Consider the following 25,716-nt stretch of genomic DNA (forward strand, 5'->3'; position numbering starts at 1 on the left):
AGCCAGCTCTGTCCTCTCGCCATTGTGAGTTACAGGTTATCAAGGCAAGTAAGTGCTTCATTCTTGTAGAACTTAAATTTGGTGATGTTAACCTCTACCAGAGGCCGATTAAAAAGACCTTGGTGACCCGTGAGACACCGGCAGATATAAAACACTTGCTGTACGTGCCTGATGACCTGAGTTTGAGCCCTGCAGCCCATAGTATGAGAGCTGGATCTGGTGGCTCACATCTATAATCCTAGCACTCTTGTGGGGCGATAGAAGAGGAAACAGGAGAATCAGCTCTAAGTGCACAATGCAGTAGCTGCAGAAACAGAGTTATAAACAAGGTGGAAGGTAAGACCTAACTCCTGAAAAGTTGTCCTCTGACCTCCACGTGTGTGCCTGTGCATGCATGCGTGTGCACCCACACAAACACCAAACAAACAAACAAACAAATCTTGGCCCTAATAGAATTGAAATTCAGATTTGTCCTGATATGTTCATCCATCACTGATTGTAGATTTCATCTGTGTGAGTCTGCTTAATTGACTAAAATTTGCCTGTAACCTCCACATTCATAGCTGGCGCTCCATGGTTGTGTACACAGGTGCAAAACCTTGATGCCAGCTCAGGTGAAACTAGGCTTGCCTTCCTGTTTCAGCTCTCGTACTGTAAACAAATCATCCTGGTTGAAGTCTATTTAAGGCTATGGTTTTGCATTGTGTGATGTTTGTGGGATTTCATTCTTTGTGTGATGGCCCCTAAGTATTTTCCTGAAATGCTACCTATGCTTCTAATCTTAAGGAGGAGACAATGTGCCTTAGGAAGAAACCGTATGCCCTCAGTTGCCTCCTTTGGGCATGAGCTACAGTGCTGTTGACCATGAGTTCAGTGGTAATGAACCAACAGTCTGTATTAAGTGTGTATTAACTAAGGTGGCCTTTAGAAGCAGGCACAAAGCAAGGTTGTGTGTTGATCTCCTGGTGAAAGGTGACTGACTGGTTTGTAGTAACCCAATTCTGCATTTTTCCTGGGCACAGCGTTTCAGAGTTCAGTGTTTGCCACGGTTCCATAGAACTGCCGTGAATGAAAATTGACTGCATATGCAGGGCTAGAGCAAAAATGTATGTAATTCCCAGTTCAGATGCCTACTTCCTGCGCTTTATTTATTTGTCTTGTCTTGTTTGTTTGTTTTAAGTGTAATGGCTCCCAGGCTTGGCTGCATGTTAGAATGCTGTGGGAGCTGGACCAAATGCTGATGAGCCAGCCAACTGTGAGGGTCTAGTGTAGTTGCCTGGGGGTATGGCCTGGATATAGAAAAATTTCAAGTTCTTTCAGGAGCTCTGTCACAGGCATGGCTGAACAGTGGTGCTCCACACATAGAATTACAATGCTTCTGGGAAATGGATGCTGTCCAACTTAAAGAGGCCCTCTGGGGGCTCACACTACTGTGAGACCCACAGCTCCTCCAGGGACAGACAACAGAAACCACAGCAGAAGACTTGTGGCACTGACCACCATACTCACCAGCCCCACTCAGGAGATACAAGCCAGGAGAGGGTGAACTCAGAGTTGGATGGGTCCTAAGGAAAAGGCCATTGGTGACAGAGGGCAGTTCCCACTAGAGACTGGGGACCTGCCATTAAAGGAAGCTGAGTGCATTTCGTTCTTCGTCTTGGCCAGTGAGCCGTACCTGAACACTCACCGCGTCTGGGTTAGCTATTTGGGAGGGCATGCAGTGAAAACTGAGATGACAGGATCCCTGCCTTCCAGGAGCTCATGGCCCTCTGTGTGGAGATGGTAGAACAGCAGAGTAGAATATGGGCGCTGCTGCCTGTAAGGAAGTGACCTTCTCTAGGAGTAGCCAAAGGCCCTGCAGAGTGTCACAGTGGAGGGGAAGCATGATGGATGCGAGAGACAGATACTGACAAGTGGTGGGGAGTAGCAGAGGAAGAGGAGTCTGTGAGTAGAGTCTTTGCGCTTGAGCCAAGCTCATCATTGTAAGGAAAAAGCAGGCAGTTGGACTAGAAGGAGGTCAGGAATGTAGAACAAGATCTTAAGGACCAAGAATCAGTTTCAGTGGGGGGGGGGGGGGGAAGAGCACCTTCTCATGCCTGATCTTATTTGTTCTTTCCCTACAAACTTGATAGAGCACACATAAGGCATGAACACAGATGTACGAACACTTTGTACATAGCTACCTATAAGAAGTAAATGATACCTAACTATAGAGTAACGAGTCCTCTTCTCCTTAAAGGAGAAGGTTGTCTCCGTAGGATAAGCTAAGGGTAGTCACCCATCCCTGCCTGACGTGTTCAGGAAGCCATCCTTCACCTGTTTCCACACTGATTTGACTGTGGCCTGGTGTATCCCCGACCTCCCCCGCCCCACGCTGTGCACACAACTTTCTGCCCTCCGCTTCGGAGGAGAACCCATAACCCCTGGCTGAGGAAGTATCTTCAGAACCTCTGGGGAAGTGGCTTCTCCTCCCCTGACCTTGTGCGTGTCTCGAAGAGTGCTTCTTGGTCCTGACTGTACATCTGTGGAATTTGAAACAATGCCAATAGAGAGAAAGAGATCATTGCTACTCCAGTCTGTAGCACGCAGCTGAGGAACGGCACATATCCATGACTTTATAGACCAGGGATTTGGTTTTGGGTGTGGAATGACTTCCTCGTGGCTACATCTGCGTCTCCACTTCAGACCTCCACATTTGGTCATCTCGCCCCTGCTGTAAACGGTCCCAAGTACAGATTTGACTGCTCGTAACCAGATTGGGACCACAGTCTCTAAAGACAACTTTCAAAAATAACAAACCACTATCGTGGGGGTTGAGAGGTCCTTTCCCTGTTCAATAGGAGGGTGGATGTGAAACGAGCAGCTGGAAGCCACCGTTTCTGAAGCTTGAGTTTAAAACATCAGGGCTGCTGTCCAGTGTGCAGGCAACTGAAATGTCTGGGAAGTCGGCTTTCAGAGCTGTTAAAAGCTGTGACCTTCCACAGAGCCAGGTGCCCAGAACTAAATCAGTACACGAACCAGTGAACGGCAGAACGGTTTGGACTACCCGTTGCGGATACAACTTGCTTCATTCCATCTACAGTGAACACAAGTGTAGCCATTATTTGGGGCCCAGGATCCTTTGCTTTTTCCACGCAGGTACTGGGAGGGGGCGGATCAAAACCGGTGCTAGCTGTGGAGTAGGTAAGAACCCTGCACCCTGGAGTGGGAATACTGATATAAAGGGATGGGCCCCAGGGCAGGGACCAGCCTCTTCCTGTTCCTTTTGATGTGGCCATGAAAGTAAACAGGAACTCTTCTCCTTTGTTTTCCAGGTCACAGCCAAGACTGCCTTCCTATTTATTTTACCTCAGTATAATGTTAGTGTGCCCACCGCAGGTAAGGAAAGCACTACTCTTTACCTCTCCTGGTCCTCTTAACCCCGAAGATGGGAGAAACTTCTCTTTTGCTTTAGACCCGGGAACTTTCAGATACTCTCTCTCTCGGATTAGAAGTAAACCGTGTCTTCCTTCACACAGGGCCATTTCATGAAGGCCGCTGACCGTAATTGTCACACCACAAGCTGACCTGTATCTAGTCTTTGCAAGAGCAGCAGAAAGCCTAGCTGTCGTGGTTCCCAGTACCACGTGGTCTTCACTAGCAGCTTCCAGTCCAGTTATGGGGCTCCAACTCAAGGAGTAGCAGGGCCACACGGGAACAGAGCAGGGAGAGAGTGGGCCCATTCTGAAATGATAGCTGCTGCTCACTTCCAGCTGGTCAGCGGCCCAGAGGTTGCTGTAAACCCAGAGTGCTTGTACAGTCGCTCTTATCATCACTGTGACCAGATACCTAACAGAAACAACCTCAGGGATGAAAGGTTTGTTTGAGCTCACAGCTTCGGAGGGTTCCTGTTGTGGCTTCGTGGTTCGGTGTACCTGAGCCATAATGGTGGCATATGGCCGAGAAGAGCTCTTCAGCCCATGGCATAAAGGAAGCAGGGAAAGGGTTGACTACTGTTATGAGGCCTTGGTGGGTGGAGCCAAGGTGCCCCTCAGTGGGTGACAGACAGAGATGCCATGTAGGGGGCAGAGAAACGGGGGGGAGGGGGGAAGAGAGAGGGAGGGCGGGAGAGAAGTGGGGAGGTATGCTACCCTGTGGCTAGAGGGGAAAGAGGAGAGAGAGAGAGAGAGAGAGAGAGAGAGAGAGAGAGAGAGAGAGAAGGGGGAGGAGTCCTTTCTTAAAGGGTATAGAATGTAGGATGACCTCAGGATGCTGGGCGGGCCAGGATATTATCTGCTTACTGGCCAGGATTACAAGAAGTGGGTCTGAATGCTAACAAATACAGGAAGGGGGCTGGGGCAAGATACCTGCTGGGGTGCACACCCAGGAATCTACTTCTTCCAGGAAAGCTCCAGCTCATCTTGCCGTTTGCCAGTGTTACCATCACATTATGACTGTATCAGGGGTTCATCATTTGAATAGGTCTGAGTCCTTAGGTTCTGACACCAGACCGACACACTAGAGCCATGCTCTCCTAATCTCCAGGCATTTCTCAATCTATTCAAGAAGACAATCAAGTTAGGTCATCACAATAGCTGAAGTTGTGTCTCTTGAGATAATTTTTATCCCAAGAGAACCAGAAAATATTTCTTCCTGTGTGTAAACACCTCGCTTTTTAAATGTTGGCAGCTAATTTTATAAATGCCACAGAAAGTTAAAAAAAAAATGCAGGAAAGTCAACAGAAACAAGTCAATACATCTGCTGGCCAGGTTCAGCTTTTGGGCCATGTTTCTGCAGCCTTAGGGTTCTGGGGTCTCAGGTTACAGTCCCTCTCAGCTGTAAAATAGTAAGGCCCCTTCCTTCCTTGGTGAAGGAAAAGGGAGTTTGGCTTCTTCTCTCACCATTTGGTAGTAGAGAGGTGAATGGACTTGACTTTTATATAAGGGTCCTTTATCTGGCTCCAACAGGTATACCTCAAGGATTGGGGGGGGGGGGTGGCGGGGGAGGTGAGGGCATAAATGCATGACTCTTTGGCCCGTAAAGGTGTAGCCATGAATTTTGCCTAAGTTCATCCCTGCAGCCAATGTAACCAGACACTGAGAGCATCCTTGCTTCTGCATATGTAATACAGTTCCTTTTTTGGTGAGTCAAACTGAGAGATCGTGGTAAGAGAGGGAAAACGTTCTTTGCTACGGGAAGAGAAACTTGAGAACCTCTCTCAGCCTGAGGAACCAGGAAATGCTATGGCCAGACACGTGTGCATTCCAGTGCACACTCTAGTACTGGCTGGCACGATGAATTTTGTTGCTCAGTGCCACGTGGTCCAAGATCAATGTCAGGCTTCTTTCATTCCCGTTATCTGTCAGTTGTGAGAAACACATAGAACCAATTGTACTTATAAGTGAGCAGTTTAAATATTTAGTTTTTAAAGTGTGGTAAAATATCTGGGCATAGTAGTATTTCCCTAGTAGCTGGGCATGTTCCACCCTGTCTAGCCCCAAATTTATTATCGCATCCAGTTTTAAGTGTGTAGTATGATTGTATTAAGTACATTCACATTATGCTACTTTCCATATCAAGAACTCTTTTCATCTTGCAGAACTGAACTTTTAGTTATTAAATAATGACTCCCTATAGCAACCATCATTCTCTTTTCTCTATGAATTTGTTGCAATAGGTACTTACATGCATAGGGGTGTGTGTGTGTGTGTGTGTGTGTGTGTGTGTGTGTGTGTGTATGTATGTTTAGATTTTTGTGACAGGGTCTCACACAATATTAAGCCAGGCTGGTCTTGACCTCGAGGAAATCCTTTGGCTCAGCTTTCAAGTGCTAGGAATACAGGTGAGTCATGACACCAAGTCATAGAATCAAATATTATTTAACCTTTGGTTACTGGGTTAAAATTTAAATACATGTGTCCCCCTGACCCCAATGCATTTACACAAGCATTACATAACTCTTAGAGAAAATGTATATAGTATAGACAAGAAGATAACGATCACATATGATCCCATCACTAAGTAAGAACTTTAGTTAAAATATTTTTAGATACTGATTGATACTTGCTGTTTTGCTATTAGAATGTGAATAGAATGTGATGGATCTTTCCCATGTGATAATAATTGTTGTAGTCTGTGTTGTAAAAGGGCACACAGCGGCCTTGGTGGGTTTGAGCCAAGGTGCCCCACGGCGGATGAGGGAGACACGCCATGCAGACGTGGAGGGCAGCGGTGTGGCAAGGTGGAAAGTTACTCGCACCATGCAGACGTCGTATCTACATGGAAAGTTTTATTATTAAAGGGGGAAGGGAGAGGGGAGAGAGAGAGAGAGAGAGAGAGAGAGAGAGAGAGAGAGAGAGAGAGAGAGAAGGAAAGAGAGAAAGCAGTGTAGCTAGAGTTTTCCTGCCTGGCCCACGGTCAGGGCAAATCTCTCTCACCCGCCAGTCCCACAGCCACTCAGACCCGACCAAGTAAACACAGAGACTTATATTGCTTACAAACTGTATGGCCGTGGCAGGCTTCTTGTTAACTGTTCTTACAGCTTAAATTAATCCATTTCTATTAATCTATACCTTGCCACGTGGCTTGTGGCTTACCGGTACTTTACATCTTCTTTGTCCTGATGGCGGCTGGCAGTGTCTCTCCTTCACCCAGCTTCTTGTTCTCTCAATTCTCCTCTCTGTTAGTCCCGCCTATACTTCCTGCCTGGCCACTGACCAATCAGTGATTTATTTATTGACCAATCAACAACACATTTGACATACAGACCATCCCACAGCACTTACCCTTTTCTTTTCTTAAAAAGGAAGGTTTTTAACCTTTACATATCTCCAAAGTCAGCTTGGTATATTTGGGAATTTGGGCGTAGCTTCTCTTACTACTTCCTGCTGGAGGGGGGCGCTGTATCTTATGGGGATACAAAGAAAATTTTTAGGATTATGGAATAGTCCATGAGGGTATGTCGTCTGAGCCAGTTGCCTTGAAACCATTCTGGATGTTGGATCATCAGGGCCATGGTGTCATCGGAGACCTTTCAGGGGGTCTTGGCTGGTCAAACCTGATGTATCTTAATCTTGAACAAATCCATAGTCTCTGGCTTTCTGTGGAAACAAAATCAGAGCCTCCTTTCCAAAGCAACATATCCTTACATCCAAATTTTGAAGTCAAGGTACCTTTAAAATATACATTTTGGCATAACTCAACAGCTTTTGTAATCAAATGTTTTTCTTCAGTTATGAATATCAAAGAGAACATAATCCAGATTCTCTGTGTGGCAGCCATCTTTACGTGGCTAATTTTTTTTTTTTTTTATATTAGCTTGAGCCTATTGCTTTAAACTGCAGCCTTCTAAGCCTGAAACGCGCTGGCGCTGTGGCTGCTGGTTCCGCCCACTTCAGCTTCCCAACATGGCGGTAGTACGTTTTCCGCCAGCTCTGGGAGCCATCAACTCTCAGAAATAGTGGGTCTATGCTTTTATCAAAGCAGCGTGTAGCCCAGAAACCTCTTTTTTTGTTTTTGTTTTTGTTTTTGTTTTGTACTAGCAAAGACTAAATCCACCACACAGCTTAATGTGCCACTTGCAGAGGCCTCATTCCCGCCATACTGCAGGTCGAGCACGTAAGCTGGGAACCTGCCATAGTAGCTCAAACACGCAGGCTGCCGCTAGCTTGAAAGAGACAACTAGGAGCTGTTTTTAGCTACGTTTTAGAATCTTTTTACTCAGGTTTTAGGTGGAAACTCTTGCCAACACGTTGGACGCCATTTGTAGCTAGAGTTTTCCTGCCTGGCCCACAGTCAGGACAAATCTCTCTCACCCGCCAGTCCCACAGCCACTCAGACCCGACCAAGTAAACACAGAGACTTATATTGCTTACAAACTGTATGGCCGTGGCAGGCTTCTTGTTAACTGTTCTTACAGCTTAAATTAATCCATTTCTATTAATCTATACCTTGCCACATGGCTTGTGGCTTACCGGTACTTTACATCTTCTTTGTCCTGATGGCGGCTGGCAGTGTCTCTCCTTCACCCAGCTTCCTGTTCTCTCAATTCTCCTCTCTGTTAGTCCCGCCTATACTTCCTGCCTGGCCACTGACCAATCAGTGATTTATTTATTGACCAATCAACAACACATTTGACATACAGACCATCCCACAGCAAAGCAGAGGTGGTGCAGCCTCATGGAAGGAGAGAGAGGGGGAGAGGAAGGAATAGAGAGAGAAGGGGGAGGGGTTTTCTCTTAAAGGAGACTTTAGGTAAGATGATGTGGTCAGGACGCTGGGCGGGTCCCCGGAGGGGCAAGCCAGAATGCTAACATTCCCTAACAGTATGACATTTTGAAAATCTTAAAAGTGAGCAGCTAATGCACGGTTCCTTCCTTCATCCCCTCCTCTCCCCTCCCTTTTCTTTCTTCCACTGGAAGAGGGCTCTTCATGAGCCTTGCTGGGTTGGGAGCATTTTGTTTTTCCTCTTCCTTCTCTGTTGAAAGTTAGACACAACTTTAGTCATTCCATTAACCCCACTGAACTATATGGTAGGTAACATCTCAGGATGACAAAACGTAAAATGAAAGAAACGTGGCTTCTTGATGATGTCACACAACCGCCACCCACACTCGGACTCACTGCCTCTGGGTTTCTGTCTCTCCGAAATAAAATAAGAATATTATTTTATGTGTATGGGTGTTTTGCTTGCATGTATACATGTATGTGCAGTGTCCTCAGAAGCACGACACCGTTGGATTCCCTGAAACAGGAGTTACAGACAGTTGTGAGCTACCGTGAGGGTGCTGGGAATCCAGCCTGGGTCCCCTGAAGAGCCACCCATGCTTTTAAAACCTGAGCCATCTCTCCAGCCCTAATTGTTATTTTTTAATGATGGGTTTCATTAGCGTTATCATACATTTGTGTTATTACGCTTTGTCCTTCCTCACCCCTCTCCCATGGTCTTCCCCCATGCCATGCCTTCCTTTTCTTGGTCCCCTCCCTTCTTGACACGGACTCCCTTTGCTTTCCTGGAACAGGTGTTTCATTACTTCTTTCTTTCTACGTTCATAAGACACACACACACACACACACACACACACACACACACACACACACGTAAGTTTAAATATAGATTCCTCAAAATTATCTTGTTTTATTTAATTTTTTTAATTAAAAAAAATTTTTTTTCAAGCCAGAGTTTCTGTAGCCAATTTTCTGAGTGGTTTTATTAAATAAAAAACACGGAGCCAAATATAGGGGTGAAAACCTTAGAGACCAGGGAAATAGTGAGAGCCACCAACCAGCCTTACCTCACCAGCTCTATAGCTTCCAAATGCCACCACTTCCTGTCTACCCAGGCTTTTATTGCTTTGCTCTTCTGCCCTCTCATTGGGTCTTAGCCCAGCTAACTCACTTCCTTGTCACTGCCTGTCTGTACAAACCTCCAGGTCTCTATGGTTGGTACTGGGATTAAAGGCGTGTGTCACCACGCTTGGCTTTGTTCCCTAGTTGGCCTTGAACACACAGAGCCCCTGCCTGCCAAGTGATAGGATTAAGGGCGTGTGCTACCACTGCCTGACTTTTGTGTTTACTTAAAACAGCTTGCTATTTCCTCTGATCTCTAGGCAAACTTTATTTATTAACATACAAATAAAATATCACCACATTTCAGCACAAATAAAATATCATCACAGGTTTCTCTGTGTATAACAACTCTGGCTGTCCTGGAACCCGTTTCGTAGACTAGGCTGGCCTGGAACTCACAGAGATCTAGCTGCCTCTGACTCCCATGTCCTGAGATTAAAGGCGTGCGCCACTGTGCCTGGCCTGTCTTGTTTTATTTAACATAATCTTCAGCTCAGTCCATTTTATTGTAAATATCCTGATTTCGCTTGTTTTTATGGCTAAATAAAATTCCACATTTACTTTACTCAATATCTGTTGATGGACATCTGTGCTGGTTCCATTTCTTAGCTAGTGAGAATAGTGCGATCATTTAATGGGGCTGTGCCAGCGTCTGTGTGGGATGCTGACACGGAGTCCTTTGGGTGTATACTTGCACAGTGGCTGCGTGGGTTTACGTTCCCACCAACACATCCCCTATATCCTAGCCAGCATTTGTTGTCGTTTGTTTGTTTGTTTGCTTGATGATAGCCATCTGACTGGCATGAGGTAGGGGTCTCCAGTCAGTTTTAATTTGAATGTCCTTAGTGACTCAGGATGTTGAGTATTTTTCAAATGTTTTTTTCCTTTCGTGATTCTTTCTTTTGAGAGAAACTTTCTTTTGAGAGAACTGTTTAGTTCATGAGCTCATGTCTGATTGGATGGTTGGCGTGGGGTTGGCTGTTTAATTTTTGCAGTTCTTTATTTATCCTAGATATTAATCCCCTGTCTAATACGTAGTTGGCAAAGACCTTCTCCCACTCTGAGGATTAATTTGAGACAGAATCTGGCTGTGTAGCCCTGACTGAGCTGGAACTCACTAGACTCGGTAAGCCTTGAACTTGTGGCCATCCTCCTGTCTCTGCCTCCCTGGTGCTGGGGTTACAGGTAGGCACCAACACAACTGGGTTTTTTTTTAGGTTGTTCCTGTCAGGTGTTGTTACAGCCACACAAAAGTAAGAAAACTGAACACCCATGTGCCTAAGGCATGCTCTTAACTCCTTCTTGAAGAAATTAGACAGAAAGCAATGCCTTAAACATCTATTTCACTGTCGGGATGACAAGTGTAGACTGTGTTTCAGGCTAGTCCCAAGTCAGAGCTGCTGGGCATAAAGACCTTCCCATTGAGTCTTGGGAGTGTGCCACTATCGTGCATTATTAGTTTAATTAGTTAATTGCTCACTCTAGAGAAATATTTCTGTGTGTCCTATATGCCAGCCTTGGTTGTAAAACAATTTAAGGGAGATAAAAAATGGATAATAAATAAGCAGATAATTATAATTGCAATGGGGTGGTAAGGGGAATACACAGAGCTATGAGGTGAAGAAAAAAAAAAATAAAAGCCTGGTGACATAGCCTTCCAAAAAGCTGATTTATAGTGGGATTGGAGAGCGTGCAGTTGTGAATATAGAAGACAGGACAGTCCTGAGGGATCAGCGTGTGTAGATGTAGACACTCTCAATTGAGAAATAAATGCCTGGGGTGTGCTAATGGCTGAGTGGAGCCAGTGAGCCCACAGCAGCTGGGGTTGGCATCTTCCAAGACGTAACTATTGAATTCTGTTCCTGGAAAGAAAGCCCTTCTAGGTCCGTGCGCCCCTGGTGAAGGCCCATTAGATGGAGGGCTTCAGTTACTTTGAAAAGGGAAGGGAAGGGATGGTTCAGTTGTCTATCCATCATGGAAATCTTACCATTTGGGATTATTTGAAATGTGACAAGCAAAAATGGCAGGAGCCGATGAAATCAGAATAGCGTGCTTCATTTTGTTTTGACCACCTGTGGTGACCACCAGTAAGGTAATGCCTGTTTGCCTGGCCGGCAGGAAAGCAAACTTCTCATGGGACAAAAACTTTTTACAATAACAGGTTTGTTAAGGTGATGATTTCTAAATCCCTCCTCACAAATCTCCTTAGGGCAGGAAGTGCTTAGAAATCTATCCTTTTTTTTTTTTTTCTTTTTTTTTTTTTTTAAGTATAACCAGAGTAAACTCTGCCTTTTAAAAATCTCTTCTTTAGAATGAATGTCGCATGAGTCCGTGTTTAAAATTGAATTTCGGTGAGGTGGAAGTTTGGTGCACATGGCAGTCCAGGAGCCCTGCTCTTCCCCGCTGCATTGAACCAACTCCTTCTCAGCCTCTCAAGCGCTGCGGTGTTAGATGTGTGCTTCCAGGCTCAGCTCTCCTTTGTAAATCCCTGGGTCTTCCTGGCTGGGGTTTTCAGGTTTAAGGAACTCAACATTCAACATATCCAAGGTGTTGGAGAGGCTCTTCTCTGACCAGTCTTCCCTGGTCTATTGTTTTTTTCCTACTCTCTTGTCTCCAGCTTCAAGAATCCTACACTTCTCATCCTGAGTAAACTTAACGGCCTAATCATGGGTGATTTATTTTCTCTCGGGTTGGAGTCTTGGCATCTGAGATCCATGGGACTCAGGCCTTTCTCCCTGTGAGGGTATGAGGGAAGATCTGTTCCCAGCTTCTTTCCACATCAATTTCGCATGCCGCTCCCTCCATGTGCATACCCGTCTCTGTCAAATTTCGCTAGTCCATGATGGCCTCATCTTAACGATGATGTAAAGACCTAGGTAAAGAGCCTGATTTCAAATGAGGTCACATCCTAGGGTGCCGGGAGGTAGTATATCAAAGTATGAATTCTAAGAGAGACACAAATTAGCCCAGACCACATTCCAGTTACAAGGTAAACTAGCTGCAAATTGATGGCTTTGTTGCATTGTGATGGGCAGATGAGGCTCCTGCAGAGGTGACCACAGCAGTGACTGGGAGAGGCTGCAGTGCCTGTCATACTGACATCCTGAAGGCTGACCTTAATTAAGGTTGACAGTTGATAAAACAGGAAGTCCCGCCCCCTTCCAAACCAATACTTCTCTTTGGCATCCTGTGAGGGTTGCCAAAGTTTGCAAACACAAAAGCCAGGACTTTGAATTTCACATAAACATATTTAAAAAAAAAATATGTCCCAGGTAACGCATGGGACACCATTATAGAAAATATAATTATGATTCTAGGAAATTAAAGCATTTTTGTTTTGTGGGAAATGGGGTCTTGTTAGGTAGCCTTGGCTGGCCTGGTATTTGATCACCCTGTAGTCCAGGCTGGCTCAAACTCACAGGAATCCTTCTGCCTCAACCTTCCAGGTATTGAGATTATGGACATGTGTCTCACACACCCAGGAAAAATCAATCATTGTTTATATGAAATTCAAATTTAACTCTGTGGCCTGTGTGTGTGTGTGTGTGTGTGTGTGTGTGTGTGTGTGTGTGTGTATTTGGCTTCCTAGTCTTAACTTCAATAGATACATTGAGTTTGACTTTCTCTTTAGAATTCCACAAGTATCTGGTATCATGGTCAGAAACTAAGAGAGGTTTGTTTCTTTCCCTAGGTGACTCCTCACCCGATGGCCTCCCTTCTAATGTAGAATAGTTGAGCTTTTAGGTCCCAGCAATTTTTTTTAAGTATTTATTTGGGTTGTGTCTCTGATCTGCTAAATGTTTTTGGCAAATGATTTAACATCTAGGGCACCCCCATCCTTCGCAAAACAGGGACTGATGGTCATTGCCTGGACTCGAGGTCCCCTTAAGTATTTGCAACATAGATTTTCTGTAAATCAAGACCTTTAGCACGACCTGGGAACTCATTAGAAATGTAGACTCTTAGGCCTCCTTCTGTAGCCACACCCACCTATAGCAAGCTCCCCAGTGAAAACTGGGGAGGAGTCTGTGCCCAATGAAGTTAGATAAGTCAGGTGTAAATTATGCAGGGCAGGAACTGCAGGTAGTCTTTCAAATGCTCCTGGGCTCTCAAAGGGAAGATGAGGAGAGCCATTAAGTCTGGTTACTCATTTCTATCTTTCTTTTCTCTTTCAGTTTTGGTTTTTCGTATTGTTTGATTTTTTTTTCCTTTTTTATTTCTTTTTGTTTGTTTGTTTTTCGAGACAGGGCTTCTCTGTGTAGCTTTGGAGCTTGTCCTGGAACTCACTCTGTAGCCCAGGCTGGCCTTGATCTCACAGAGATCTGCCTGCCTCTGCCTTCCGAGTGCTGGGGTTAAAGGCATGCACCACCACCGCCCGGTGGTATTTCTATATTATTTGGTTTTTCTTAGTTACTTCACTATTGCTGTGAAGAGACACCATGACCAAGAAGAAGAAAATTTACTGGAGGCTTGCTTACAGTTTCAGAGGATTAGAGTTCACGGTGGGAATATGGCAGCAGGCAGGCATGGTGCTGAAGCGACAGCCCAGAGCTTGCATCTGGTCCCCAAGCACATGGCAGAGAGAGAGAGCTAACCAGAAGTGGTAACACACCTCCTCCAACAAGGCCATACCTCCTAATCCTTCCCAAACAATTCCACCAGCTGGGGACCAAGCATTTAAATATATGAGCCTATGGGGGCCATTCTCATTGGAACCACCACACTGTAACTATTTGGTGGGGTGGGGTGGAAGAGGAGGGAAGTATGACTGAGTAGACTTGGGTTTCAGCTGGGCCTGCAGCTCCCCAGAAATCATGAACACTTTTGTGGTACAGTGTATGTGCAACCTAGTTTTTAATGTCAGCTTGACACAAGCTAGAGTCATCTGAGGTGGGGGAACCTCAATTGAGAAATTGCTTCTATAAGATAGGGTGTGAACAAGCTTTTACGGCATTTTCTTAATTAGTTATTAACGTGGGATGGCCCAGGTCACTGTGGTGCTGCCGCCCCTGGGCTGATGTCCTGGGTGCTGTAACAAAGCAGGCTGAGCCAGTCACAAGGAGCAAGCCAGAAAGCAGCACTCCTCCATGGCCTCTGCGTCCGTTCTTGCCTTTAGGTTCCTACCTTGTTTGAGTTTCTGCCCTGATTTTTTTAACAATGAACAGTGATGTGGAAGTATAAACAAAATGAACCCTCCCTCTGGTAGCTTTGAGGGTCCTGGGCCTGCCTGCTGCTTTCCACAAAGAACAACAAGGCTGGTACGGAAGGATCTCTCTTCCAGGAGGCCTTATTTTATAATGGCCAAGGTGATAGACCCGTCCTCTCATTCCGTCCATTTCTGTCACTTTGATCGTTAGTATCTACCACGCTGTGTTTTGCAGCATGAAGAGGTAGAAAGCCCGGGAACTTCCTACCCCGTAGCTTGACTACGGTTTTCTAGCCCTTTCTGGGATGAGACATACGGCCCGTGAAAACAGCCTCATTCAGCCCAAGGCTTTTGTTGAGGGATCTGAATGGCTTGTTTTCTCTGCTGGCCAGGCAGGCATTAGTTCTGTCTCTTGTCATACACTGGAAAGATGGGCATCACATATCAAACCAAGCCCCTGTTGTAAGATGAGCTCAGAGAGAACAAAAAAAGGGAAGGGACAGGTGGGCAGCGGTGGCTCTGGAGATGGAAGCCGCTTACAGCGAACACGCTCCAACCTGGACCTGTGACCCTTACAGCTGTGGAAGATCGGGAGTGGCCTGATCCTTTTACAATGGGTGGAACTGGGCCCAGGGAGTTGATTGATGTTCTCAAGGATGAGCAGGAAGAGCAGAGGGAGGCTGGACTGTCTGTACCTCATACAGCTCTAGGGCCCAGAAAGCTGTAGAAAGGCTGGGTTTGTCACGTGGAGAGGCCCACTTGTGAGACACAGAGCTGGCTTTGTCCTCACCTTGTGCTAAATGGCTACCAAGACCACTTTTGGCTCAGGGTACCTCTGTATGAAAAGAAAACTAAAGCCAGTCCCCCATTGTGTCCGCCGTGGGAAGCCTCCTCCCAGGAATTATGGTCAAGTCTGGACTTGATTTTCATTTCAATAACTAAAATTTAGCAAGCTAAACAACTGTTCAGAAGAAGGAACAAATCATAAGCACTCGGCTTCATGACGCTTCAGAAACTGAGTGAGTCCATGTACATGTGGATGTGTCAACTTCCAGCAGAGCCTTGATTCCATCCAGTTCCCTGTTTACAGCCTGGAGAGTTCGTGCTGGGGGTTCTCAGCCTTCCGAACGCTGTGGATCCTTTAATACAGTTCCTCATGTTGTGGTGACCCCCAACCATAAAATTACTTTCATTGCTGCTTCATAACTGTAATTTTGCTACTGTTATGAATCATAAGGTAAATATCTGATATGCCACCCCGGTGAAAGGGTCGTTTGAACCTGACTGAAAGGGTCAGTTGAGAAGCACTGGTCTATGCCATTCAGTGTGGAGCTTCCTCAGGCTTAACTTAGTAGAAGCTCTGAGCTGCTGGGTTGTCTGGCTTGACCCTTGATGGGAACACTGGTATCTCGCTGTTTCCTTCCTTACCATACCCTCTGACCCAGACCTCCACCTCTCAGTTTGACGTAATTTTGTTTCTGTGATCTTTACCTCCCCATGCCTCTAGATCGGAACTTTCTTGTGTTTTCTTGTGCTATCTAGCTGGTATTTCTTCTAGTCAGTTGTTTTTACAACAATATTTTTTTTTTTGTCCTTCGATTTACAGGTTTGCTGAGATTGTTATTTTGGTATCAGTAAAGGCCCTGAATTAACTTAAAATTTAAAATGTAAAGAAAAACTCTACTTTTTTTGTTGTTGCTTCTGTTTCATATGATCCTGCAGGAGTATGTAGCTGGAGTTATCTCCAGTCTCGCCTGGGCCTGCAGCCACTCAGATCCAAATAAACACACAGACGCTCACACTATTTAAACTGTTTGGGCTAATGGCTCAGGCTTTCCGCCATCCAGCTCCTACATCTCAAATTAACCCATTTCCACAAATCCATACCTTGCCACATAGCTCGTGGCTCACTGGTACCTTACATCCTGCTTCTCATGGCAGTGGCTGGCAGCGTCTCCTGACTCAGCCCTCCTATTCCCAGAATTCTCCTCTCTCTTTGTGCCTGGCCTTCCAGCCAACCAGTACTTTATTCATCAACCAGTCAGAGCAACATATTCACAGCATACAGATACCCATAGCAGGAGTGACTTTTTCTTCCTGACTCTTGGTGACTTTTTTTTCTGAAGTCCGCGTGTCCCCGCCCCACACCCCCACCCCACCCCACCCCCCCGGCCGTAAGTGATCTGCAGCATGACAGCCTACTGAATGTTGTGTCATATCCAGGGTGCGTTATAAGAAACCACAGGCTGTGGATTAGAAGGGTCTGAAGCATGTGTCCGACACCGGGAAATCCTTGATAGATTTCCTTGCAGCCTCACAGAAAGGGCGCTGGTTCTTCAAGGAGACAATCCAGGAGCCATGGCCTTCTGTTCCTAAATCCTCTGTAGTCTTCCCTCACCTTTGCTGCTTCTTTTGCATGCTATAAAAACATTTTTTGGTCTTCCTAAGTTGCTATCAAATGGAAGAAAATGAATTCCAAAACATGCACTACGAGGCCAAATGGTAGCCTGGGAAATTGTTAGCCCGGTCTTTCGTTCTGTGACCCTTGCATAGAAACAGAATGTGTTTCCTAAGGTCCCAGTCACAAAATACCACAAGGCACAGTTTTGGGGGCTAGAAATCTGAATCCGTGGCATCATCAGTGATGGTTCCTTCTGTACCTGTCGAGGAAAGAGCCCTTCTCATTGGCTTGTGGATGGCTGCCACCTCCACGCCTCTTCATGTCATCGTCCTCCTGGGTGTCTGTCTCTGTGTCATTATTTCCTGGTCTTTTAAGGACACAAATCATATTGAAATGAGTCCCCACCCTAATGACCTCATTTTAACGTCTTACTCCTAGATAGACCCTATTCCATATAAAATATTATTGTGAGGTACTAGGGACTGCAACAGTATTTTTTGGAGTGTGAGGGGCACAGTTTAACCCATAACTGTGTGTATATGTGTCCATATATCTGTGTACACATTCACTCTGAGAACTATCTTTGTTTTATAATTAAGATATCATCTTCCATGTTGGGAGGTCAGAGATGTTGAAACATGAGTGGAGGTCAGAATCTTGCTCCTGAAGGCTGTGTGTGTGTCCCCGCATATATTCTAGATCCTTTTCTCTCCTGCATCTCAGGGAGTAGATTGAGTCATCAAGACTTAAGGAATATACTGTACCTCTGGCATTTGAAGGGCAGTCAGGAAGCAGAGAGGCCTAGCGAGGAGAGGATGGGTTTGGCCCCTGGCTTCTGTGGTTGTGGCCCTCTCTAGCTACAGATCATTTGAGTCCCACTCCTGTTGTCTCTCAGCCACAGCTGCTGTGTCAGTAAACAGGGATAATACTCAGGATTACAGGGAAACATAAATGATGTCATTTACCAGACATGCTCAGTATAGTGCCTTGCTAAGAAAGGGCTTATAATCGCCACTTGTGGTATTTATTCTAAATGAGTACATAGGACCGTTCTGTCCATCTTCTTTCTGGGGGAAATAGTAATGATAGTTACATCTATTTGTACAGCACTTTACAGTTTTATAAGTTATTTGTCTATTTTATTCTTAGAGTTTTGTGGTAAAGGGTAGTTTTATTTTAGTTTTAGTTTTTTGTTTTTTTTTTTTAACATTTACTTTTAATTATGTGGGTATGTGAGAGGTGGAGTAGGGGTATGTACATGTCAGTGCAGGTGTCCAGGAAGTCCAGAAGAGGGTGATAGATCCCTCAGAACTGGAGTTTCAGGTGGTTGTGAGCCATCTGATGTGGGTGTGGGAACCAAACTTGGGTGTTCTGCCAGAGCAGTACATGCTCTAACCACTGAGATCCCTCATCAGCTCTGACATTTAACTTATTTATTTGTTGCCGGGGAGGGTGCCATGTTGCATGTGTAGAGGTCAGAGGTCTACTTGCAGGAGTCAGTCCTCACCTTTATCTCCTGATCCATCTCACCTATTTTATTTATTGCTGAACAGAGAGGAGACAAGGTCTCATGTCCCACTCGGGCCCCGAATTCCTCTGCTCCTCCTGCCTCTCTCTGTCTTCCAGGTATTGAAAGGACAGGCATGCACCACCAGGCCCAGCAGGCGATTTGCTCTATTCTCACTGTCCACATGGGTAACTGAGTCAGAGAGTCGTGGATATATATATATATATATATATATATATATATATATATATATATATATATGGTGGCAAAGAGCAGCTCTAGAAATGAGCTTTAGACTTTTTCATGCATAACCTTTATGAAAGAATAAAATAAAATAGAGCAGCAAGGTGAAAAAGATGCCACCTTGTTCCTTTGCAGTGACACCCCAGAGTGTAGCCTTTTAAGAGCTGCTCTGTATTTGAGTAACCCCGATACATTGCAGGGTGAGCCTCGCTGAGTGTTTCCGATTCTCAGTGGCTTCAGATTGAGGAATATTTGCATTTGTGTATTAAGAACTTTCAGGTGGGGGGACCCATGCCTGAATTAGACTTCATTTATATTTCATATTTGCCTTTCATTCTCTGAAAGTGACTTTGTACGGTATTTCTAGTGGACGTGAATTTTAACTGCATTCTGATAGAAGCTTGGGTGTGGAATTGTCCAAATATGGCTTCATGTCCATACTTAACAGTTTTTCAGATTTTCAGATTTGGATTTCTGTGTTAAGAATACTCAGCCTATGTGTCTATATGTACCAGATTCCTATAGATGAAAACATTACAGTGTTGTTTTACTCTTGAAAGCAGCACTCTGGTTTATAACCAGGAGCATATGCCAAACCTACCATGGGACAAGTACTAGCTGAAGGCTAAGTCCCCAAAAGGGGAACTGTTGCATCAAAGGGTCAGTACCTTTGTAACCTCAACAGAAATGGCCACACGACTCTCCACAAAGATCGTACTATTTTGCACTTCCACCAGTACCATTCAAGACAGGGATTTCCCCACAGCCTCAGCAAGGCTGTATTGTTAGGCTGGGGATTTCTATCCATCTGATCAGGTATGAAGTGGTATCTCAGTGTGGTTTTAATTTAAATCTCTCTTCCGGATAAAGCTGAGCATTGTTTTCAAGGCATAAGAGCTGTCTGTGTTTCTTTTTTCTGTGAACTGTCTGTTTGTACACTTTGCCCATTTTTCTGCTGATTTTTGATCTTTCCTCTAACTTCTAGGAGCTTTTTACATTCTGGCAAGGCGAACCATTTGTCTGAGAACTGAAAACATTTGCCCCAGGTGGTTATTTGATGCCTTTCCTTTCTTTTCTCTGTGAGTGTGTGTGTCTGTCTGTCTGTCTGTCTGTCCGTCTGTCTCTCCCTCTGTGTCTGTCTGGTTCTCTCTCTGCTGTCTCTCCCACCACATGCCCCTCCCTTCCTTTCTCTTTCAGCAGGACTGGGGCTCAAGCATCCATACTCAACCTCTGACCCACACCCCCAGCCCCATTTGCCTCCTGATTTTGTTCACTGTAATTTTTCTCACGTCCGTCCGTATTCTGGATTTATATATAACGGAAGAGATCTGAAATAATGTGGGAACTGTCAGCACAGAAACCCATAGAATGTTGTTATTGGGAAGGGGTCGGGGGTCAGCCAGGCCACAGGTTGCGAACTGGTGGCTTGTGGTTGGAGTTTTCCTGTAGCTGTGTTTTCTTTGGCTTACTTAGTGTTGGCCTATGCAATGTCTAAACTTTTTAAATTAGTCTCCAGCACTGTAAAATCAGATGATCTCTTTGCTTTAAAAGAACTGGGAATTGGCCTGCCCTGGGCTGTGCCTCTCCTGTGACCACAATGGGAAAGAAGCCCCCTCCCCTCTCATCCCTACCCTGAGCACAAGCTCAGTCCTCCATCCTTCCCTTCTGGACCTGGAAGACAGACGGTGCCCGTCATTCGCCATTTGTCTATCCCTGTTTAACTGCATGTTTCTCTTTAAAATGATGTAAAAGAGGTGGCACTTTCGTGAACTTGTTTCTTTCTCAAAGTTGACATGTGACAGACAGGCCGAGATGGTGATGTGGAGAGAAAGCTAGGTAAGAGCATATTTCTTGGTTGAAAGGCAGCACACTGGCTGCTTCCCGCAGCAGGTCTCCATGCGGGCAGTGTGCATTTAACACACCAGGACCGCTCTCCTTGCTGGTCCCTGGAGACAGTTTGCTGTGACTCCTGACCATTCACTTCACTGATTTGATAGCCTAAAGACGTTACCCTTCTAGAAACATACGGTCACCGGCAGCACTGTTCTTCGTGAGAGCAGTGGTCCACAAGGACCTGTCTAACTTGGATAATAAGAGCAGTGCGATTTTTTTTAAAACAATTCTTTTTTAAAAAGATTTATTTTTTAAATTTTATGTGTATGAGTATTTGCTTGCATGTATGTGCACCACATAGGTGCAGTACCCACACAGGTCAGAAGGGGGCATTGGATCCTCTGGAACCGGAGTTAGAGATAGTTATCAGCCACGATGGGGGCACTTGGAACCGTACCTGGGTCCTTAAAAAGAGCAGCAAGTCCTCTTAACCTCGGAGCCATCTCTAGCCTCAGAAGCTGTTTTAGGTGTGTTAGTAAGCAATGGAGTTTAAAAGACATAAAAAAAAAAAAAATCAGGTATGAGTTTGTGTGAGCAAAGTTCCAGTTTCCATAGCTCTATAGAAAGTAGGAGTCCAGACCATTTTTTTTTCTTCCTCTAATCAAACGGGAAGTAGATAAGGAAGAAAGCAGCAGAGGTGACAGGTGACTCAATGTATCTTTGGAGAATCTGGACGTGATGTTGTTCCTCACGATTGTAGGAGGACAACTCAAAGGAGCAACATATTGCCGATGATGAAGCCAAGGATGGCATGGGGTGGTGTTGACCTTGAGGTAGCATTTGGAGGCTGGGCTGGGGCTCTGCAAACTAGAAGCGCTGAGAAATGTCCACATCCCTGCAACCACCTCCCTCACCCGCCTCCTGAGATGATTCTAAGTGTCGGTTATGCAGCACGATGCTGCTTGAAGAATTCTGAGGTGGTGAATGAGGCCTGCGGAACACATCAGATCCCGAAAGGACTTGAGACTTGTTCCTGCAGCCAGTTCATCAGCCTGTCCCCATTGTTCTCCCCACTCTCATCCGAGAGCAGAGCCCTGGTCCATGCCCACCGTCTAGAGACCCACAGCTACTGACTGATGGCTGTCTCCCTGCCCCCCTCATGACTGTGTGGCCAGAAGTGGATCTTTGTAAGTCTTCTGCTGCCTTGAGGAAGTCCACAGAGCTCACTATGGTCTATAAAGCCCTCTGTGGGTTCCCGCCATGCAGCCTCCACCTCTGACCCCAGCCTGGGTCTACTTAAGCATTCAAAATGCCTGGCCACTGCCATTCTGTTGTATTTTAGTTATGACAAACCACACAACAAAATTTCTCATCTTAATTATTTTTAAGTAAACAGGTTAGCAATGTTAAGTACGTTCACAGCTTGTTCAGCCAATCAACATGAATATCTCAAATAATCTGAAGCTATAGCCATTAAACAACTGCTCCCCATTTCTTCTCTTTCTGCCCTGAGTGACTGCCATTCTCCTTTCCATCTGTAAAAATCTGACAGTCCTAGGGAGCCTGTACCAGTGGGATCAGATATTTCTTATCATTTTGTGACTGGTTTATTTCACCTAACGTAATGTCAGTGTTAAAGCATGTGTCTGGATTTCCTTTCTTTGAAGGCTGAGAAGTATTTTGGTGTGTGTACACATCACATTTTGTCTCTCTATTCATCCATTGATGGACACTTGGATTCTTTCTACTTTTTTTTTTTTTTTTTTTGGCCATGTACGTACTAATGTCTTTGCATTGGGGAATATTTGCATATATGTATTAAGAAATCTCAGGGCGGCGAGGGGAACCCGTGTCTGAACTACATTTCATTTATTTTTCGTATTGACTTTTCACCCACTGCAAGTGATTTAGTGCAGTGTTTCTAGTGTTGTTTTTTTGTGTGTGGATGGGTATGTATTTGTGGGTGGGTGTGTATATCAGTGTGCCCTGGGGTCAGAGGTCAGCTTTGGATATCATTCCTCAGGAGCTTGAGACAGAGGCTGCTACTGGCATGGAACTTCCCAAATGGGTTAGATTGGCTGACCCATAAATCTGGCTCTTTCTACCTCCCCGGAGCTGGGATAACAAGCACATGCCACCATGCCCAGCTTTTCATGTCAGTTCTGAGGGTGGCACTCAAGTCCTTATGCCAGAAATACTTTGCCAACTGAGCCATTTCTCCAGGCCTGAAATCCTGTTTTCAATTCTTTCCAATTTATACTCAACAGTAATGCTGGGACCTATACTAATTATTATTTTAAATTTTCTGTAGTGGCTGCTCTGAGTTACATTCCCACCAACGACGCACATGGTTCCAATTTCTTCGCATCCCCAGCCACACATTTTTATTTTCTTTAATTGTAGCTGTCCTAGTGGGGAGGTCGTTGTGATGTGCATTTCCCTGATGCTCAGTGATGTCAGGCACGATTTCTCAGGACTGCAAGCGTGCAGAAATCACCGCACCGGGCTTATTTCACTAATTTTAGACTACGCTCACTTGGTTGAATGTGGGTCCCAGTTTCCCTAATGGTGATTTAGATGATGGAACTTTGTACATGCCTGGTTCTTCTGGAGTTCCAAAATATGCCTTAGATTTCCCCCTTGCCCCTCATTTATGAAGGAGGAAGGGGAACAGAACCTAGTCCTAGAGGTGGCAGAACAGAGACTCTCTCTCTCCCCTTCCCTCCCCTCCCCCCTTCTCTGTGGGTGGATGAACACTTTCTGTCATCCCTACTCAGTCCTTGGCTGCCTTCTCTGCCTCCCTGTCTCTCCTGCGGCCTGGATTGGATCCTGTGGCTCCTCAGCTGGGTCCCAGGGTGGCTTCCCGACAGTGTCCTTACCTGTAGGCCTGTTCTTGTTCACTGCTGCTCAGTACATTTTCCACAATACAAGTTTCACCACTTGGCTGTTGAATTCAAGTTCTTGGATGTTTCTCCACTTCCTTCAGGCTAAAGACCACACCACTTCAGTGGCACATAGACTGTCCATGGTAGCCCTGGCATTCACCCTTATCTTGAGCACCTTTCCTGAGCCCTGGGCCTGAAATGCCCACCAAATGTGCCTTTACCCAGATTTCTATAACTTCCTGGTCTTCCTGGCCAAGAAGACCCACCCTAACAACTGCCCACCCTTGCCTGCCGTAACCACTGCCTCTCGGCAATGGGCCTGTCTATAGTGTAACTGTTCCGTTTTCAACCCCCAGCTCGATTTGGCCCCCAAGGGCAGGGACTTCACATTAGCCCAATGCCTTTCACAAAGCAGGTATTTGTAAAGAGGCGGAGGGAGATGGAAAAGGAAAGTGTGAGATTTCTAGATCCTGTCTCTGTCCTCGACGCTGCCCTCTGTCATGTCCTCTCAGTCCAGTGTGGCTGGAGGAGTTAGCAGGAACTCCCAAAGTGACCCAGTTCAGCATTGCTATTTTCTCTGGCCACCGTGAAACAAACTGACCCTGGCCTACCTTCTGGTAAATGCATCCCAGCAGAGATGACTCATACGTGTGTGACTCAGGCTCAGCCGCACAGCTGGAAGGGCAGCCAGCACGTCTGCAGGGGAGGGCAGGCCCAGAGCCGGAGCCCCTGGCAGGCATGTGCTAGCCAGCCTCCTCCAACCCTCTGCCTGCTCACTGGAGCAAGGCTATAAGCTGTCCTTTCTCAGCTGGCATGGCAGCACTGGGTTCTGGTCAGGAGGCTGAGGCAGAAGGATTGCCACAAGGTAGAAGTCTACATCATAAGACCCTATCTGTACAAACAAACAATTCTGCCTGATTTTAGAATTTTATCTAATAATCCACCATTTGCTAGAAGCCGGCTGTGAGTTTAGGTGCTGTGCTGTAGACCTTGTCTCATTTAATCCTCACAATAGCCCAGCAGCACAATTAATAGCAAATATGTACCAAACGCACCCCCACACACACACACCCCACATGCGTGCGCGCGCGCGCGCGCGCGCGCGCGCGCACACACACACACACACACACACACACACACACACACTTGCACACACGCAGGCACGCACTCACACACACAATGTGTAACACTCTTACTGTATGAAGTACTTTCCTCAACACAGTAACAAAGTATTGCAGGTTAAAGAAGAGAGGGTCTACTTGAGCTCAGAGTGAGAGAGTACAGCCTATCATGGCGGAGAGGGCATGGTACAGGAGTTGGCCGCAGCTGGTTACATTGTATCCACAGTTAGGAAACACAGAGGCATAGGCTCAGCCCCCCCCCCCTCTTCTTCTCTTCCATTCCTTGGGGTGGTGCCCATCCACATGCAGGGAAGGTTGTCCCTCTTCAGGTAAACATTTCTGGGAACACCTTCAGAGATGGACCCAGAAGTATGTTTCCATGGCGACTCTAAATTCAAGCAGGTTGTCAGAATCATCCCACAGTACTTACCCTGAATTCATCTATTTTTTATAATACTGCGTGTTACAGGAGCTCTTGTCTTTACTTCAGACATAGAAACCTGAGGCACCGAAAGAGACCTTATAGACAGAGGTGCCTCACAGTGACATAGGAAGGACAGAGCTGAGGCGTAGGGGAGGAAATTGAGGCCCAGAGAGGTTAGTCATTTACCCAGAGACACATGGTGTGGCAGGGAAGGTCCACAGCGCCCTTCTGCCACTGCTTCAGAATCATGCATTCATCATGATATGGACTTGGTTCTCCGTGGCCCTCTCCGTGGGTGCGTCCCAAGGACCAAGTCCAGAGATAAGGCAGGATGCTGGGGCAGAAGCTTTCTTCTGAACCTGGGGTGCAGCAGTTGGGGAGAACCAAGAGAATGGTGTGTTTCCCATCTCTTTCCCCTTCGGGGTCTCAGAGCGTCTCCTCACCTGAGGGATGCTGACAAGATCCTTTTCACCCCACAGACAGCGAGACAGTCCACTACCACTATGGCCCAAAGGACCTGGTCACCATCTTGTTCTACATCTTCATCACCATCATCTTGCACGCTGTGGTCCAAGAGTACATCTTAGACGTAAGTGACGAGTTTGGATTCTGTGGTCAGAAGCCGGGAGGTCCGTCAGGGTGGTGAGCCTTACCTTGAAGAAAACCACGGCTCCGATTCGCTCTGTCTCCTAACAGCCCCTTAGTCCAAAGGCTAGGCTCCTTCGCCACTCTTTCTGTCCTCTCTGTCTCGGATTTCTTTAGTTCACATGCGAGACTCATAAAGAAATCTTTTTAGATTTCTTCTTTAGTTCCTAAGGGAGGAAGCTG

The 25,716-nt window shown here is 45.9% G+C and overlaps 1 protein-coding gene across 1 annotated transcript in view; it reads left to right on the forward strand.

Moving 5' to 3' along the window:
* Positions 1-25,716, forward strand: part of Tram2 (translocation associated membrane protein 2) — an 80,032-nt gene that overhangs the window by 37,572 nt on the left and 16,744 nt on the right. The window contains exons 2-3 of the mRNA XM_059282306.1: positions 3,315-3,378; positions 25,368-25,477. Of these exons, the coding sequence (XP_059138289.1) occupies positions 3,315-3,378; positions 25,368-25,477 (174 nt within the window). The remainder of the gene's footprint in view (positions 1-3,314; positions 3,379-25,367; positions 25,478-25,716) is intronic.

This window comes from Peromyscus eremicus, chromosome 16_21, assembly GCF_949786415.1.
Source record: "Peromyscus eremicus chromosome 16_21, PerEre_H2_v1, whole genome shotgun sequence".
In the NCBI taxonomy this organism is placed as follows: Eukaryota; Metazoa; Chordata; class Mammalia; order Rodentia; family Cricetidae; genus Peromyscus; species Peromyscus eremicus.